Genomic DNA, 19,241 nt, shown 5'->3' with positions numbered 1-19,241 from the left:
CGAATTCTAAACTCGAATCGGTGAAATGAACGGTTATTTGTTTTATTTATTTACCTATTAAGTTTTATGAATCTAATTCACTAATTTAACAATTTTTTTTTATTTTATTGGAAATTCTTTTTTTAAAAGTTATTTATCAATATTTTATATAGTTTTTGGGATCAATTTTATGACTTTTAAGTCACCTTTATCTATATTTTATTTGGGATCAAGTTGTCAAAAACCTAAAAGTTCAAGGGTGAAAGTGTTCAAATCCAGATTGTTTAAGATAGTCATGTTCAAGCAGCCCTAGTCATATGCATAATTATCACTGGATGTTTCGTCCAAAGTTGTTCTTGGTACCTAAATCAAACACCAAATAATGAATCCGGTCTTTAAACAGTTTACATGTGAGGAACAAAAGATGGGACGTGAAAATGAGACAAATGGTACCATATAGGTTGAATACAATTATTATTATAAACAACATATTGTAAAGTTATGTAAGAGGTTCCATCAAATTTGTGCATGAAAACAGACGTCACCAGTCTAAATCTTGGTTTGAAATAAATACTTCTTTTTTTTTTTTCTTTTCTTTTTAAAATTGACAACTGGAAAGAAGTACAAAACTCAAGTGTGTCAAATAAAATAATTACTCCAAGTAGTCATAGACAAGAATATCAAAAGGGTTCTCTTTCTAAACAATGACAAACCTAACAATGAACCAAAGATGAGTAAACAGATACCGCAAAATTGATCTGCAAAGAAGAGCAGAAAGATTTGATGCATCTCTAGTGCTTAGTGACTTCTTATTATCCTGCAAATTTTCCGGTGAAGTAAATTTTTCAGTGTTATTTATGGTGGTATGCAAAATACAATTTCATTACAAACGAGAAAATAAGTTGAATAAAGTAATGAGATAATCTTGCCTTCCCAATCTTGAGAGTTCAGGCTCTTCGAGAAGCATGTCTTGTAGCGGTTTCACATCCTTTTCGTTCTCTGCGGAACTACAAGAAGGAAAACAAGGCAGGCAACTAATGTCAGCCAGGTTGATCAGGATTCATAATAAACAAATTATGAAAATGGAACGGTCGCAAGAAAGGGTTCTGTTTAAATATAAAGCAATAATTTTTTATTTTTTATTTTTTTAAAATGAATATTGATGGTTCACGCATTGTACTGCGAACATGCTAGTTCTCCCATTATAGAACTAACAAATCGAATTCTACAATGCCATGACCTGATCAAGCTAAATCAAATAATGAAAAACAATTGTATGAGTGAGAAATCTTTTTCTTCTGTTGAGATGGAAGTCATGCTATAGTGGTAAGAACATCAAAATTATTCAACATTTAGCAGTTTATAACCAAATTGTCTCTGAGAATGCCAAAGGAGAACCGCAATCATGAAAACTACAGCCTTTCTTCGAAATTTACAACTTTTTTTGATAGAAAATTTGCTCTGTAGGTAATTGCATTAATTTCTTAGTGTTAATAAATGAATAAAAAAATTTTATAGTTAAATTTACCTATTTCTGATGTTGGAGATTTTGTTTCCTAAAAAAATAGAACCCTTTATTGAAAAGAATTAATATACAAGGAAATGAGAGGAAGAATTTTCCTCGACAAAAACCAGGTCATAACAAAAAACGAGGACCAAACAATACTAAAAGCACAAACAAAGAAAAAATATTGGTTTGCTGTGGTTTTTTGCAGGCCTATTATTTATGCCGTTCTAAAAAATTAGTTGCCATTGTAGCCTTTTGTTTTGTCTTTATTAATTGAATGGCAATTGTTTATTTTTTAGTGGAGTGATAAAAATAATATTTTTTACAATCTTGAGTGGTATTTCTGGTTTTTTCCCAAACAAAAAAAAATTAAAATGGGGCCCAACTCCTAACAAAACCCGAAAACAACAGCCAGCCAAAACCACTAATGTTGGAGAACATAAAAACTATGAATTTTCCTGAAGAAACCCATCTAGTACTTTCAAATAGAGAAATAGTATCATGTTATTAATTTTCTCAATCCCTACTTCGTTTTGGTCTGTTATTTGCTTATCCTAACATAAGAGATATTTGCTTATCTGTTATTTACTTTTGCCAATCAACTCTGAGTTACACACTCGGAATTCCGATACCCCTTATCTTTAATTTAGAAACAAAAGGAAAAATGTGGACTACGCACCTATATACATGATCAAGAGAAAGTAGTTTGTGGTGAATAGCGTAGTCACTTCCAACATACGTCACAACTAAGCTACCGGCATCTGGGTGGGGCCAGATTCTTGAGGTCGGAAACCGGAGTACAAATGTCCCAGGCTCTTGAAGACCCCTTGGACCTTGAAGTGAAGATTCTGCTTCTTCCTTTGTAATAAATCCTTCAATCCATCTGGGTGATGTAGAACTCCACATTGCATTTATCCAATCTCTTGATAATGCATATGCTATGGGGTATAACCAACACCACATTTGCTCAAAATTCTCTTGCGCCACGTATTCTTGGCAGCCACAAATTCTCCTCAGAAGATCAAAGTCCTAAAGTCACACATAAGTCTTAAAACACTGACAAAACTATCAAGGTCAATTGATACTAATAAACCTAGAGTGAAGATGAAAGGATACAAGAATGACGGCTCTATGGTTTGCATCATTATTGAGCTCCCATGAGACACCAAATTGTCTGATTAGAAATTATGAAAGCTGTCACTAGGGTCAGATAAACAAGAGTTTGAAACTGAGGGAAGTCAGAGACTGATATAAGTGGATTGGCCCAAGACCTAAAACCTTCAACTTTTACTTCAAATATTTCAGGTTACCCTAAACCCTATAGGTTTATGCATTTGTATATGTAAATGAGGAGCAGTAGAGTTATATATTTTTGAGAAAGAAAAGAGACCTGCTGCGTTAGAGACCTAGAACTGCAACGAGAAATCTTCATAAATTGTCCTTCAATATCAAAAACCATGCTCTCCCACTGAACCTTGTTGGTATTTTGTGAGATCAAATTCCAGGCCTTTGTTCCTTCCTCCACTAATCTTTTTGCCATTATTATTTGGTTCCTGAGGGAAAAAGTAAAAGAAAAACAATTATAGAGGATATGATCATAATAAAAGGATGGAAAATTGCATTGCAACCAAAGTGGAGATAAAAAAAACAGCCATGATAGCAGCAAATGGACATAATAAGACGTAAACATGAAGGATCTCAGTGATCACTTGATTAGACCAACAAGAAGACCACGAGTAAAAACTCGTTGTCTGCTTGTTTTCTTTCTTGTCAGTTAGAAACCAAACATAGGAAGAGAAGATACACCAGAGCATAGTTATTTCTCGAGCTAAATGTGAAACTTCTAGCATAAGCTAATAGCATTAAATGAGAATGAGATTGGTCCCCCTGAGTATCTATCTCATTTGCACTCTTTTCATGTATTTCTTTACAATGCAGAGATGTGATGCAAGGTAAAAACTCACAAGGAAAATGTCATCGCGGTCTTTGTCGTCTCCAATTAAAAACCAAATAGAAAATCGAAGTTGGAAAAATAATATTCATATTACAGTTAGAATATTTCTGGATGAATATCTCCATTTTGGATAAAAGTAATGGAAAATCATTATACCCGATATATTTTATTTTAATTTTTTTGATACCCAGAAATCCCCTGAATCTGAGTTAGAAACTGGAGCCCCCCCGCCAAATATATACCTGATAATATTATATCTACCTTCAATTCAAATAGGCATAAGCCAATTTTTGTGGATTGTGCAGTTTTTGTTATGGATTTCTTCTCTCAACGGGTTCAAGTATTATTCTTTTTCCTTGATAAGTTCTGGGATAAGCTAACTTGAAGTAGCTTTTGTCTTGTCTTTTCGTAGTTTTGATTATAGAGAATTCCTCGTTTGCCTATATTTTCTGTATTTTACTCATATATCCATCATTAGAAGAGTTCAGATAGAGAGGGAGGAATACCTGTGGTGTGAACAGCCAGAATACAAGGAGACCTGATGTGCAAAATTCAAAATTTCTTCGTTAGAAGCAGAGTTTGCAATCTCCTTGAGTAGAAGAGATCTCTCACTTAAGTTTGCTAGTGAGTACTTAAATACAGTTAAATCTGATATTTGATTTCTGGTACTTGAAGAGCCCTTTGGAGCTGAATTTCTTGCTTCAATACTCTCCGAGCCAGATGACGAGTTGTCCTCTTCAAGGTTCTCATGTTCCATAGTTGAACTTTTCATAAATTCGTTTTCAACCTAATAATACCAATGGTCCGCAATTAGGTATAAACAGAGTTGCATTGAAACATAATTCTACATATTGATGACATCATCTCAGAAATTTTTTACAGACCCAGAAGCAGCGGTAAGGTCATCATGTTCTTCTCCCTCTCAGTAGATAAAGGAAAAAGAGAGAAAAAAAGAAAAATATATATACTATTCTTTTATACAAACCTATAACTTTGTGTGAATGTATGATAAATTGAGCTTTACACGCACGCATACACATGTGAGTATGTGTATATAAATAATATGTTCACCTTCAAATTCAGAAGCGAGGAAGTATATAAATATATAATAATGTTCTATAATAATGCACGCATCCGTGTATGATATGTTTTACCTATTAAATGAAATAAGAAGCTAGAAGATGTAGATTTTGTAATAATATACAGTTTTAATTTGATTAGGTAGCTTAAGAAACCCAAGAATCAACAAAGTGAGACCTTTATATTGGAGAAGAATTATAATAAACTTTTTTTTTTTTTTTTTTGTGATAAGAAACAAAACTTTTAATGATAAAATTGAATCAATACAAGGCAGAAGAGGATGAGGAATCCTCAAGAGGGAATACTATACAGTTTTTAATTGCAACTTATTCAGAATTTTAAGACAAGAATCAACAAAATGAGTCCTTTATTGGACAAGTATTTTTGGGAGCCAATCTGTTAGGAATATTTAACAATCAAACAAACACAATGATAAATACAGCAAAAATTTGGGGGATGGGAAGCGGGTGAGAGGTGCAGTCAAGGACAATCCTGCTGCTTCCTTTTTTGAGGAATCTATGTAACACTAGCATATAGTTTCCATATTAATATTTGCTGGTTGTTCTTGTTTAGTAGATAAACTTTCTAAAACAAACTATTACCTGCCAAAGAAAATGGTAGATACCTTATTTGCAGTCCAGGCATGAGAATTGCATTCCTCATCAGGTGCCTCCAACGGGGGATCAGCCCTGAAGTTTGTGGAAATTCTGTCCTGTCCCAACCTTAAACGCTTTGATGACGGATTGGGTTTTGTTTCATGCAAAGAATTTTGCCGAACTTCCAACATGTCTTCATCCATTTCAGATGATTGGGATATTGGATGGAGGGCAGAGGTACATCGTTTCCATACTACAGATGATAGCCGAGTATTCCGGTTCCTTGAAATACTGCGAATTGGAGGAGAAAATGCCTCAAAGAAAGGATATGTTTCCATTTTAGGCAAGTGAAACTTAATGCGGAAAAGTCTATTTTGACACTTGGAAGAGAGCTGAAATGGGAAAGAGAAATCAGTCAAACCATTGACCAATTAATTCCCACAATACCAACAGCAACAAAAATAAATGGTCAACATTCAAAAATAACAGTAAAATTCAAAAGAAAGTTAGAAGTCATTTCCTACAAGATGGAATACTTTGTAAATGCATTGACCGATACCGTAGTAATGGAATAGGAAATATACGGTAAACAAGTAAATACATTGACCAAAATCAAATTATACTTGCATTCCATCACTATATTGGAAATTCAGGAGACAAATAGTTCCAAGATAATAAAATGTGAGGCTCATTGTCATTATGGTTATTTACTAATAAAATAGGAATAGAAAGATAACAAAAGGAAAAAATCACAGAACCAGAAAAGCTAAGAAATTCTAATTAATAAAAGGAAAAGAAAAGAATAATTGTCCATTTCCTTTGTGAAAACAAAAAAAAAAAAAACAAAAACAAAAACAAAAACAAAAAACCTTTAAAGAAAAGAGACTTATTTTCAAAGCTCTTCAAATTCTTCCTTAACATTTGACATTCTCTCTCTGACTGCAGCACCTTTAATAAAGCTAGAACCAAACACTTTCACTTTCACAAAGAAAGATTGACATTATAGGTTAAAGAACTCAATGGTACAAGTTCTATTATTAATTTATCAGACATGCACTCCACTAATTTAAACTAGTAAAGAAACAAGGTCAGTTGTCTCCCCCTCAAATCTGTTCTACAATGGATATATTTTCGCTACGAATGCCGGTAAATGCAAGGGAATCCAGCTCCAGATATTCGCAAATTATCCTATTACAGTGGAAGACTAAATAAGTGAGACCTGAATATTGAAAGCTCGCTTAAAAGATGAATATAGATAATCAACTAACTCGAGTCCATTTATACAATTACTGAAACTTAATAACAGTGACTTGAGACAGTCGGATAATCCAGTCGGCCATAAAGACTTTTGTGAAACCAAGTAACAATAAATACATTTTTAGCAAAAGAGTAAAGACCACGATTATATAATACATGTCAGCATTTTACTGCATATCGTTTTAACAACCAGTAGACAATATTATACGGATTATTGTCATGTAATACATTTTGCTAACTAAAGAATTCATGTTTGGAAGAACTGTTGATGCTTTAGCTAGCCTTGCATAGTTACTTGTAAACCTTGTAACTATTCTACAGAAGTATACCATTTTCTTTCATTTTTATACGATAGAGAAGCTGACCAGTGACCATATATCTTAAAACAAGGCACACCACACAACAATCATTTTAAAAAATAAAAAGATAATCATAGCACCTGAGATATCTTAAGCTTAAAAGATGCCCGCCCATGCAACAATTTACTCGGCCGCTCGTAAGAAGTAAATTCGAGTCCGTCATAGCTAGCCAACAGAGGAGCCTCCCCGTCACTTGTTCTCTCAACAGGTGCTCCGTTATCAAGATACACAAGTGAAGCAACAACCTGTCAATAAAAGATTAGAAGTGATTGCAAAAAAGTACAACAAAAGCTTTAATGAACAATACACAGAAAGGAAGCATATAATGAGAAAGGTCAGATGAAAACCTCCATTTCCTCTCTTATAGGATGGCCAGAGGTATCAATGAAAACAACATCCAAAGAAAAATTCCTGCGGCAAGATGCCTGTGATATGAAACAGAAGTGCAAGGTGCTTAAGAAGAAACCTAAATTAGCAATGTTAGATCAAAATGTATGACACTGCGGTATCATAAGATTGTGCAAGGTATTTGACAATTTGTTAACGAAAAGAGCATCTATTTATCATCAAATGCTAACAATCAATTTTGAAAAATCAAGAAAGGGTATAGGAAATTAACACCTGTCACAAAATGAACCTAAAAGAACAACTATATTAAAAATTAGTGATATTGCTGGTATTTGCTTCTTACAAATAATCATAAAATGAACCTAAAAGAACAACCATATTAAAGTCATGAATCAGAAACCTTGTCTTTCCACCCAAAACCATATCAGATTTTAAATAGCATATTAAGACTAGCATATATAAACTTATATAAACATCTTACTTTTAATAAATAATTTCAATTTTGATCTGGTTGTAACCAAGTAAGGTCTAGTTTAAGCAAAAAGAGAACATGAAAACATTCGCTCTGACCTTGCCACCAACAATACTCCAAACACCACCATCGCCTTCTTCAATCTCAGAGGCAGAGGATTTATCAATAGATAGTTGTACAGGTGGATCCTGCGTCATGAGAAGAATCTATTCATGATAGAGATTGAGTAAACTATTTTGGACTGCAAGATCGCAATATAAAAGAAATTTTGAAAAAAGAAAACCATGTTCTCTGCTACACACCTTAGCACAGTGATCCTTAATAGACGAAGTGGTAGCAAAAGTTTTCAGATTGTAAATGTATCCCTGATCCCTGCTGTCGTCACCCGCTCCACCAACCAAAGTGAGCTTCACAAAACCATTAAAGTTGGAATCTGTTTCGAGTGCAGAAGACAAAGACTTCTCTCCAACAATCTCTCCATCAATGTGCAGTCGTAAAAAATCTGTTGAAACCTAAAGTTGATACATCAACTGTAAGCATCTCAAATCCAAGAGAGAACCAGAAAAGCGAATACTAATAGCAACACAATGACTAAATTATATGAGCTAATTGCTATGCATAGTGCATTTACTTCAGAAAACCACTATTAGATACAAAGATATGCATTAGGTACCATATGCATAGCGCATTTGCTTCTATGATCTCCAGAATTTTTTTCTAAAATAACTTAACTGGATTGTTGAGGCAGAAACGGATACCCTATAACCAAATAATTTTTTCTTCTAAGACTGCGATGCAGCGGAATGGGAAAATATAAGCCAAATCCATGGCAAGAGGGGAAAACCCCCAAAAATTGGAGAAAAAACACAACAATAATGTCAATGTTTCAATATTCAAGTCTCATCAATTCATACTATTGCAATAGCTAATGTGTCTATTTCTAATTCACACATTAAACAATTACAAAATACATACTAAGACAAATGACATACTAGACAGATAACAATAAACAAATAACAAAATTAAAGCTAAGTTGATTAACCTTAGCAAAGGACAATGAAACTAAAAATAACGACTAATATAGCTAAATCCTCCCACATCAGACATCCTCAACCACAATCCACAAAAGTCCTAGAAGCTTCGAAATCAAGTGCAAGTGCACAAGATCAACTCTTCGGTTGACATTAACATGAATGCTGAAACTATGGTTCTTATAAATTCCCCTTCCCGCAATCACCATGGAAAAGGTACCGGCATCATTGAAACACTGAAAATTCAAAAGTCAAATAGGCATTTAAATATCTTAAGAAATGAAAAAAAAAGGGTCAAGAAAAACAAATTTTTTTTATGAACACAGATTAAGTCATTTCTATATTAACCTTCACATAGCAAAAAGCTATAACACCCTAACAAGATCATTTCACATACCATATACTTCCATCAAGAATCACATTCCTGGAACTCGGAAGCAAAACAGCAACTGATTTACTAATTCTCCAACTTATCAGTAAAACATACCTCACAGCCAAAATGAACCCACTTTTCCTGCGAAAACTCGAACTCGACCTCTACAGATGCATGTGGAACTTCAGATTCCGGATCTTCTTTTCGCGAGGGAAGCAATGGAAAAAGCTTCACTTTCTTTTCATGTATGACAAGAAAAGGAGAATTGCCTGTGACATCTGGGTGTACCTGCATACTTGACAAATTAAAGATGATAGAAGATACAAAAAGTACACAATATTTCTAACACATTTTCTCATTGCACCAATACAATGACCTTTCCTTAATAAAACATTATCTTCACAAGAAAAGATTCTAGTTGAAACAAACAACTATCAAGTGCAATATGAATCAAGTTTTCATCTATGCAATAATAAGACTACAAAACCAAATTGAAATTAAAAGAAAAAAAAGACAAGAAAAACACACCAAAAGTATAATAATTCTAAACCAATATTAATTCCACAAACACTTTATAATCCATCAAACAGAGAAAAAGCGAAATGGGTATTCATTAAAACACCTTAAAAACAGAACTAGAAAGCAAATAAACAAAAAATGAAAGACCTTTTGGAGGATTGAAAGAGGCAATGTAGTGGAGTTGACAAGGTAAAGCCAAAAGCAGAGAGAGAAAGTCTTCTCTTTTTCTCCTTCAATTTCGACTCTGAGGTTCTTCAGCAGCGAGTAATTCTCTCTCTCTAAAGCTACTTCATCAGCCATTGATTCTCTCTCTAAAAGCTCGTTTCGTCTCTGAGAGTGAAACCTCAAAAAACTTGAAGAGAGAGAAAGTGATTGAGAGAGAGAGAGAGAGAGAGAGGAGAAAAGCAGTTCTTCAGTGACACCGTTCTTAACTGACGGTTGGTGGGGACTGCTCTGCAAATGCCTTCAAACGAGTGATGATCGAATACGTTGCGGACTACAAGAGAATTGGAATTGTCCAATTGTTGAAGGTAGTATGAGTGCAAAATTGACTAAAATGGAGAATAAGTTGCTGACGTGCAGATAGTTTATTGGGTACAAACAACGTAGTTGAAGGACGTTTGTAGTGAATACAACTGCTTCAATATACAAAGCGCCATTGCGCGGCGCCGCAAAATGGGCCTGAAATGTAGAAGGGCCTTAACCCAACTGAGACCCTTTTTTTTTTAAAGAAAATTAGTGAACTCACGATGAACGTTGAATGGATAGTTTTAAAATTTTTATACTTTATTAGTATTTTTTTATTAATATAGTTGTTTAATTAAAGAGACTTAATCAAGTATAAAGGGTAAAAATTTAAGATTAATGTTTTCCGAGTGACATTTGTCTACTTTTTCTCTTTTTTTTAGAAATAATAGTAAATAAAATTAAGTGAGAATGCAATAAATAACATATTTATAAAATTAGATTAAGTAAAGATTTTAAAACTAATTGAAATAAACAATAATTTACCACGTAAATGCTTCATTTAAGACATGTATTTTAAACTAAAAGATTCTTTTTATGTAAATAAAGATTTGTTACCACGTAAAATACCAGTTATAAATAAAGCATTTATACAATAAACTACTATTTATTTTAAATAGATTTAAAATATACTATTTACTTAATTTAGATTCAAAAATATCTATTTACTACAATTTCTGTAATTAATGATTTTTGTCAAATTAATTGTAACAAATGGCAAGGTAAGATGAGATACATGAGCATTTTTAGACTTTCTAAATAGTCTGTATAAAATATGCTATTAACTCCCACACCTCAAAATTTATGCTATTAATTTGTATTTCCCTCTTAAAAAGCAGTATTTCTCTCTTCTCCTTTTTTCTTTTTGAAAAGATTGTGATAATAAGTAGGTTATGTTTCTTTTATTATTTTGATACGTATTTAAGAATTTTTAGAATAATGGTCAAATTTACTTATTAAATATGAAATTTATCAATAACTCTATTTGTAAATCTAGCCACTAAATTCAAATTTCCTGAAAACGACATTTTCACCCCAAATTTTCAATCAAATTTTACTTGAATTTTATGTTATTTGTTTCTATATGGCAATAAGTACCATTACCATTACCATGATTTGTTCCTAGATGATACCTTTCTTCTCCTTTTAAAGAAGAGAATAGTAGATAGCTATGTTAACGATATTTATCTTTATTTTAGAGTTAGGATTGTTATTTTATTATTTTTCTTTATTAGTAAAGGTATATTAGTCTTTTGCTATTATGCTTGTAGGGATATATAAACTCCTCTTTATTAATTTATTCAATGAATTAGGTTTTTTTTTTTTTTATAATTGCAATAGAACTTTGGCATTACGCTTCTCTTTTCTTTTATTTTCTTTTTTATTTTGCATTGGGTATTTCTCACATGGTATTAGAGCCGTATGGTTTTGGAAATTAAGTCCTTGCTAACTCATGTTATTGGATGCGCAATTGAGCAATATGGCATTAATGAGATTTTGGTGAAGTGGTCTTGGAATTCGTGCGATTGCTTGGTGTTTATTGTTTTGAGTGTGTTTGGGATTGCTTTTGAAACTCCTAAAAGTATTTTGCATAATAAACAATGCAATTATAGTGTTAGGTAGGTGCACAAAAATACTTTGTACATAAATCAATATACTTTTTAAATTATTTTGAGAAATTATAATGTGTAATTTTTAAATTATACTTCTACTTTAAATAAAAGTAATGTTTCTATTAAAAGCACAATAATTATTTCAAAAGTACAACAACCCCAAACTGACCTTTCATCCGAGCTGGTTACAAGTTTTTTGTTGGCTTTTGTTCATTGAAGAAATTAAATAAAGGATGGCAGCAAAACAAAAAAAAGGCTTGGGATTGAAATTGGAGAAGCAAGGGTGGTACAATAGTATATGCTAGCGTTGGTTTTGTTTTTTGACAGATGGATTAAAAAAAAATTGCATAGAGACGGGCATTTTAGAGATTATATAATTTGATTGAGTCTAATTATTAGATTCCAATCGGTGGTTGTACAATCGGTTATTCACTTCCGATTGGACTCTTGCACTATCATATTGGGTAATGGTATTTGCATTCTTTCTTCTCTTCCTTTGATTGACCCATATTGAGTATTAACATTGCACTCTCCCCCTCCTCTTTGATTGGTTGCATTCTCCATCTCTTTTGTATTATTTATCTTCTTTGATTGGCCCATGTTGGGCTTTGGTATTGGCATTAGCATTGATATTGGCATTGACATTAGTATCGGCATTGGTATTGGCATTTGCATTGGCATCGGCATTGACATTGATATTTGCATTAGCATTGGCATTGACATCGGCATTGGTATCGACATTGGTATCAGCATTGGCATACGTATAAAGTTGCATAATTGTTTATGAAGTCGTGTTTCAACTTTTTAGTTTTGTTTTTTGTTTTTCAGTTGGCAAACTCTTGACGCTTCTTGTAGTTGCATCATGAGTTTGAGATGAGATGTTGACGGTATTAATCTTTATTTCAGAGTTAGGATTTATTATTTGGTTATTTTTCTTTATTAGTAAGGGTAGATTAATCTTTTGTCATTATGTTTGTAGGGCTACATAAACCTCTCTTTATTAGTTTATTAATTAAGTTTTGTTTACAATTGCAATAGAACTTTAACATTAAGCTTCTCTTTTTCTTTTTCTATTTTGCATTGGGTATTTCTCACAAGCTAGACAACAATACTTGAGGGTACCACAAGAGAGTGCGAAAGATAGTCATATTTATAAGAGTTTGAGGAGAGAAGTGAGGGAAAAAAATTACACTTTATAAAATGTTGGGCTTTTATCTTAAAAGGTTAACTTATTTAAGTGGAGTGATCCAATATCCTTATATGGTTGTAGTAATGCTTATGTTTAGATAATATGAGACTCTGGTATTGAACCCTTAACACGCCCCCACAAAATGGTGTTCCGTTATGAGTCACCAATCTATTGAGCACAGTCTTGCAAGGGCGTGTTGAAGGTAAAATACTCTAATCCCACATCGTTTAAATACAAACATAATTATAACCATATAAGGATATTAGATCATCTCACTTAAATATATTAACTTTTTAAGATGGAAGCCCAATACTTTATAAAGTGTAATTCTTCTTCCTCATCTAAAACTCTAATATGATATCAGAGCCTATTGCACAAACGGGCTAGGTCGATCCATCAAAAATATAAGATTAGTGACTCTTAACGGAGCACCATCTTGCGGGGACGTATTAAGGGTAAAATACCCGAGTCCCACATTGTTTAAATACAAACATAATTATAGCCATATAAGGATATTAGGTCACCTCACTTAAATAGGTTAACTTTTTAAGATCGAAGCCCAATACCTTATAAAATGCAATTCTTCTCCCTCACTTTTCTTCTCATCTCTCATAAAACTCTAATACGGCATTAGAGCCTATTGCTCAAACGAGCTGGGTTGATCTATCAAAATACAAGATTGATGACTCCTAACGGAGCACCATCTTACGGAGACGTGTTAAGGGTAAAATACTTGAATCTCACATCATCTAAATACAAACATAATTATAACAATATAACTATATATGTTAACCTTTTAAGATGAAATCCAATATCTTATAAAGTGTAATTCTTCTTCTTAACTTTTCTTCTCATCTCCCTCCCCTAAAATTCTAATAATATTATGGTCATATGTCTATCAAAAAGTAATAGGACTTTTTTTTTCTCAGAAAATAATAATATTATTAACACTAACCATCAAGCTTTAGAGCCAATATACATAAAACCATAAGCTTGTATTATGATAACTTTTAGACTTTGTTATTGCCAAAAAGAACAAAAAATAGAATAATTATCATTCACAGTCTTTTCAGAGGTAAAAACCATAAAAGGCAGGAAGTGAAGATATTCCGAAGTGCTTCACCTAATAATCTTAGCCACATTCTTGTATTCTGCTCGCAAGGACCGCTTTCCTGGCTTTCATCCTACTTTGGTTTAAGTTTCAGAGAGGCACTGCAAAGATAGTTAATACAAAACATCAAAGATGCGCTAAAGTATCACTATGAAGATGGCGAAATGTGGCAGAGAAAGAAAGTCAATCTCAACGCTGGATACGAATTTTCGATGACATATACCTATTGATACAATAACGCTTCCCGGTGGGGGGTGGTCCATCATCGAAGACATGGCCAAGATGAGCATCACAAGCAGCACAAAGAACTTCCTCGCGAGGCATGAAAATGATCGACAAGTCTAACTTTGACTTCACATTGTTTCCTATAGGCTGGTAGTAAGATGGCCAACCGGTTCCACTGTCAAATTTAGTAGATGATCTGCAGAAGAATGTACAAATTAATCAGTCTGACAAAAAACAAAAACAAAAAAAGAGCCTTGTACAAGCAATAATTTTGAGTTAAAATGAACCTCAGTAGAAATGAATACTTACTCAAATAAAGGTGTATCACAACACATGCAATGGTAAGTTCCAGGAGTTTTGGTGTTCCAATACTCTCTGAATAGAAATAAGAAGTAACATAATTAAAGAGATATGAAGTAGATTGACCAAAAGTGCCATTCTGCTAATATGATTAGTTATCTTTTTTGCTTGTGTGGAGCCAAAGCGGCTTCTCAAGTCCATTTAGCCTTTAAGCAACTCATTAATCTTTGCCTTTTTACTGGTTTACCAAGCTGAAGGGCGTAACATTCATAGTGTAGCAACATGAGTACTTTATAATATTTTTCGGATTCCCTATAAATAAAACGCACCAAGAGTATTGACCGGCTCTTGTTCATTTAAACACTTCAAACAAAATTTCAAAATATTGTTCTGGTGCAGGACGTTTGTTCAGATTCTTGTTTCGCAAACGGTTTCACGGACAGGACAATCAGTGTTTCATACAAGTTTTTCTTATTGATCATTGTACAAACCCTATAAACAAATGTGAAATAAATGAGAACAGACCGGAAAATTAATCAAACTTCAAAGGTCAAGTCTATGAGAGAGTTCAATCTATGGAGGGATAATATTGACTAATAGGATCAATTAAAATAAGATCTATTCATGGAGAATTAATCTGGTTGGTTTTCTAACTTTGAGTCCCATAATCACTTGCATTATTCAGCAACCAAAGTAAAAAATTTAGCAATAATACTATAAATGATCAAATTTTAGAGACTTGCGAGCAACGTCTTTAGAAGCATGTAAATTTGAAAGATAATCATATTCATACCCTGTGAATGCCCTTTCCGTTCCTTTTTGACGAGTGATGTAAAACTGTTCCCCTGTAAGCCGCTTCTTCCATTCTTCATCACTAATAGATTTAAAGTCAACTGAACCTGCCTCCGCATATTAAAAAAACAAAAAAAACAAAAAAATCATTTGTAGTGGCTAATATGTGTTTGAATTGCAAGTTCAGCTCTTCAACTATCTGCATCATGTGTCAATATGATGTTTCAATCGATGAAAGAATCAATTAACAAAAAATGGAAATTTAAAATTCTTCCGAGTACAAGGTCTAATTCTCTAGCATGTGGATCGACCTCATATTAGGGGGGCGCCAGTTGGGAATTAAGGTTAGGGGAATTAGGGGAAAAAAACATAGAGAACTACGAGGTGTGAGGCGTGTTATTCTCTTGTAATCTTGGTCGTCATCTAATAAGTGCGCAATTTGATATTATTTTCCGATTAATTTTCCTATTTTTCTTGCTTAATTCTTGAGTATTTTGTGTTTTTATTAATTGAGAGACCCTTATTACTACTATACTCAATAACGACAATTTATGGTTTAATTTGACATTCCGCTAGGAAACCCATCATCGTCACGCTGAAATTCTGCAGCTACTGAAAGTAGACGCAACTCTCACGTTAAAGGTGAACTACAATAAATTTCTTTTATGCTTTCTTGTATTTCTTTATTGAATTGCTCTTAAAAGATTAGGGCTTTGATCAAACAATCACCTAACTATGTAAATTGCGAATTAACTGTTCATAACCAAAACATAAAAGAAAGAAAAAAAATTAAGTTGGCCTAAATCATCAACCCATAAGAACGAGCAACTTTATCTTAGCTCTATGGTCACCACACACAAAAAGAGAGAAAATAATCAAAGCACTTTCAACCATTTCAATAAAAATGAAAGAACTATGAGAAATGTAATTAACAAATCCATTTGAGAATTTTAAGCAAAATGGGCAAAAAGGGGGACCTTGAGTGCTCTCAGGTTTCGAAGAAGAAGAAGAAGCAGAGGAGCCCATTGCGCGAACCGAGAAGCAAAGCTTTCTGGGTTTTGCTATTCCTTGACAACCCAACACGACAACCTTGGATTTGGAACTGAAATCGATATGGGTTCTCGAAGAAATGTACGGAGTTGTCGTTTGAAGTAAGCTTAAACTCCGAGAAGCCATTCTTCAACTGAATAACGTAAAATTCTTGGTGGGGGAGTTTTATTTTGCCCCTGTAGTATTAGTTGGTTATTGTGGTCCTCGAGTTCTAACCGTTGGATTGAGAAGTTTTGCATTTTGATTGGTTGTTGGACACAAAAACTGAGCTTGAAAATACTTGATTATTTATAATACACGTGGCGTTTGTTCTCGTGATGGAGATAGAGGCTATTTTCTTGCCACGTTGATGGGATGTCGTCTAAAGAGCACGTTGAAAGGGGTAAGCCTCTGTAAGAATACATGGACCAAAACAAAGATTACTACTCAAAATAGTATTAACCAGTGAGTTATCCGTACTATTAGACGAATGTTTATTTATAATTTTAATTTAAATTGATATGTTATTTTATATAAAAAAATTTTATTGTAGTAAAAAAATTAAATATGATTATTTTTAAATAATTTTTACTGTAATAAAATTCATATTTTAAATTTAAATTAGTAAAATGAACGAAACCTTAATTATTTTATGATAAAGTTAGAGTAAATAATATAATATTTAGTTATAAAATGATGATTATGTTGTTAAATATTTTATTAAAAAAAATATGAAAATGATATTCAAAAGTTATCACAAAAGAAGGTATACAATCAAATTTAGTATCTTGTAAGCTTATTACATATATATACATATTTATTTACATATTTGTATATATATATATATATATTTACATATATATTTTGTATGACTTATTGATTATTCTTCTTTAATTTTTCTTCATTTCCTCAGAGTTACAATAAAAAAAAAGACAAAAAAAAAATATTAGTTATTAATATATTATAATCGATGGTAATAATTTTTTTATTTTTAATGAAATAATTGTTTTAATATATAAAGAATGGTATTACTTAATGGGTTTTTTTTTCAAATAGGAGTTGACTCAAATTATATTGAAAGAAGTTAATGATGATGACTGTAATAATAATAAATTTTATTATATTATAATTAACGTTATATTAAATGTACGTTTGGTTTACACGAATTTAAAATCATGATTCATAACTATTTTCAATTTACGTATATTTTTTATGAGAGAAAATACTATAACGAACCACAAACTATGATTCAAATCATGACACGAATCCTCATACCAAACACATGTTAAGATTTAAAAAAAGAAAAAATGACATGAATAGTAATTTATTTTGGTTCAACATTCTTGATTGTAAGTAGTTTTAAAATTAATGGACATCTTCTTGGAGGTAAGTACAACAAAGGTTTATCATTGAAAGTTCTTAAAATAATTGTATCGACGAATGCACCTCAATTACAAAATTAGATAACAAATATTTTTAATATTCCTCTGACTTGTTTTAGGATGGGAGGAATTATATAATGATTGGTGTTGCCTTCCTCAAAAGTGAGTGTAGAGTAAGCTTTATTTATGAGAGATTGCACTGTTTTAAGCTTTATTTATGAGAGATTGCACTGTTTTACCGAACATGACTGCATTTATTCTTCCTGTGTTATTTTCAATGTGTACATTAATTTTATACCTGTTTAAGAAAAAAAATGTTGTTTTTCATACAATCTATAGTTCGGAATTTTGAAAAATGAGGAGCAAACAAGACCGATCAGTGTTCAAAGAACACTAACTTCCAAATCTTCTTTAGTATTATAGTATAATAATAACTAAAAATATTTAACCTAATCTTAGACACTTATAAATGAACATGTGATGGTCAAGAAAAGGTTTGAGAAGAAAAAATAACAACATAAATCCTAAATAATCCAAACAACATCAAAAATTACCAAATTATTATTAACAGTTACTCGATACATGACAACATTAAAGGAAAATACATCATCATCACCCAAGAACAATAAAACCTTAAGGAAAAATAAATTGTTCACAAAACAACAGAAGAAATAAATTATAAATCTAACTCATACTTAAATAACAATAACTTAAATAACTTAAGTAACTTAAATATTAAACAACAAATGAACATGTATAGGTCAAAAAAAAGTTGGAGAAGAAGAAAATAAAAGCATAAATCCCAAATAATTCAAGCAACATCAAAAACTACCAAATCATTACTAGCAGTTACTCAATACATAGCAACAATAAAAGAAAAATACATCATCATCACCAAATAAGAATAAAACCCTAAGAAAAAACAGACTCTTCACGCAACAACAAAAGAAATAAAATACAAACCTAACTTATACTTAAATAACAATAACTTAAATAACTTAAATATTAAACAATGACATCCAAATAATAATAACATAATCATAACAACATAATAAAGTAAACAAATAAATTAACAACTGAACAAATTCAGATAATAAATCCTAATAATATTAAGAAACACATGTAAGAATTAAGAAATAAATACCTCAGCCGAAGAAGGAAAATGGACAGAGTAGACCTAGCAGAACAATCAAAACTCTAAAACAGAAAGAAGCAAACAGAATAACCTAATATCCAAAACTGACCAGTGCATAGAGATGAACCGAAGATGCAAAACACAGTAAAAATATTAATAGAAGCCTAATATCAATAAAATTTTTAAAGAACAGGAAAACAGAAAAGGTAGAATAGGATAAATTATAATAGTTGAAGAATGAAAACAGAGAGAAAGTGAGAAATTGTAATAACAAAATAAAACACATTATATATGTACAAAGAGAACAAATTTCTGCTCATTGTCCGATAAGAAATCCTACAAACAAAAATCAACTAGTTAGTTAACAACATGTGTCACGAAGCATGAAAACCATTCGAAAACAGAACTAATAATCAACAGACAGTAAAAAATGAGATATATGTTGTACATAATTGTAGCATGAAA

The 19,241-nt window shown here is 32.0% G+C and overlaps 2 protein-coding genes across 3 annotated transcripts; both read right to left on the bottom strand.

The window, feature by feature from the left end:
• Nucleotides 1-539: 539 nt before the first annotated feature.
• LOC21403641 (SH2 domain-containing protein A) lies at nucleotides 540-9,844 on the bottom strand. The gene is made up of 12 exons (XM_024172473.1): nucleotides 9,623-9,844; nucleotides 9,071-9,244; nucleotides 7,855-8,064; nucleotides 7,651-7,740; nucleotides 7,080-7,157; nucleotides 6,813-6,977; nucleotides 5,146-5,508; nucleotides 3,947-4,227; nucleotides 2,877-3,039; nucleotides 2,166-2,515; nucleotides 909-986; nucleotides 540-796 (listed from the first exon to the last, which is right to left on the bottom strand). The coding sequence occupies exons 1-12, from the start codon at nucleotides 9,773-9,775 to the stop codon at nucleotides 778-780; spliced, it is 2,124 nt and encodes a 707-aa protein (XP_024028241.1). The 5' UTR covers nucleotides 9,776-9,844; the 3' UTR covers nucleotides 540-777.
• A 3,896-nt stretch (nucleotides 9,845-13,740) lies between these two features.
• On the bottom strand, nucleotides 13,741-16,668 carry LOC21403640 (peptide methionine sulfoxide reductase B1, chloroplastic). 2 transcript variants are annotated; one of them, XM_010108435.2, is made up of 5 exons: nucleotides 16,208-16,663; nucleotides 15,232-15,337; nucleotides 14,448-14,513; nucleotides 14,137-14,334; nucleotides 13,745-14,014 (listed from the first exon to the last, which is right to left on the bottom strand). In XM_010108435.2, exons 1-5 carry the CDS (start codon nucleotides 16,404-16,406, stop codon nucleotides 13,987-13,989), a joined length of 597 nt encoding a protein of 198 aa, XP_010106737.1. In that variant the 5' UTR covers nucleotides 16,407-16,663; the 3' UTR covers nucleotides 13,745-13,986. The 2 variants fall into 2 exon arrangements, with proteins under 2 accessions (XP_024028244.1, XP_010106737.1); XM_024172476.1 differs by lacking the exon at nucleotides 14,448-14,513 and having other exon boundaries at nucleotides 13,741-14,014; nucleotides 16,208-16,668.
• Nucleotides 16,669-19,241: the final 2,573 nt, after the last annotated feature.

The sequence above is a fragment of the Morus notabilis genome, unplaced genomic scaffold (assembly GCF_000414095.1).
Source record: "Morus notabilis unplaced genomic scaffold, ASM41409v2 Scaffold271, whole genome shotgun sequence".
In the NCBI taxonomy this organism is placed as follows: Eukaryota; Viridiplantae; Streptophyta; class Magnoliopsida; order Rosales; family Moraceae; genus Morus; species Morus notabilis.
This window is presented reverse-complemented; position numbering and strand designations above follow the sequence as displayed.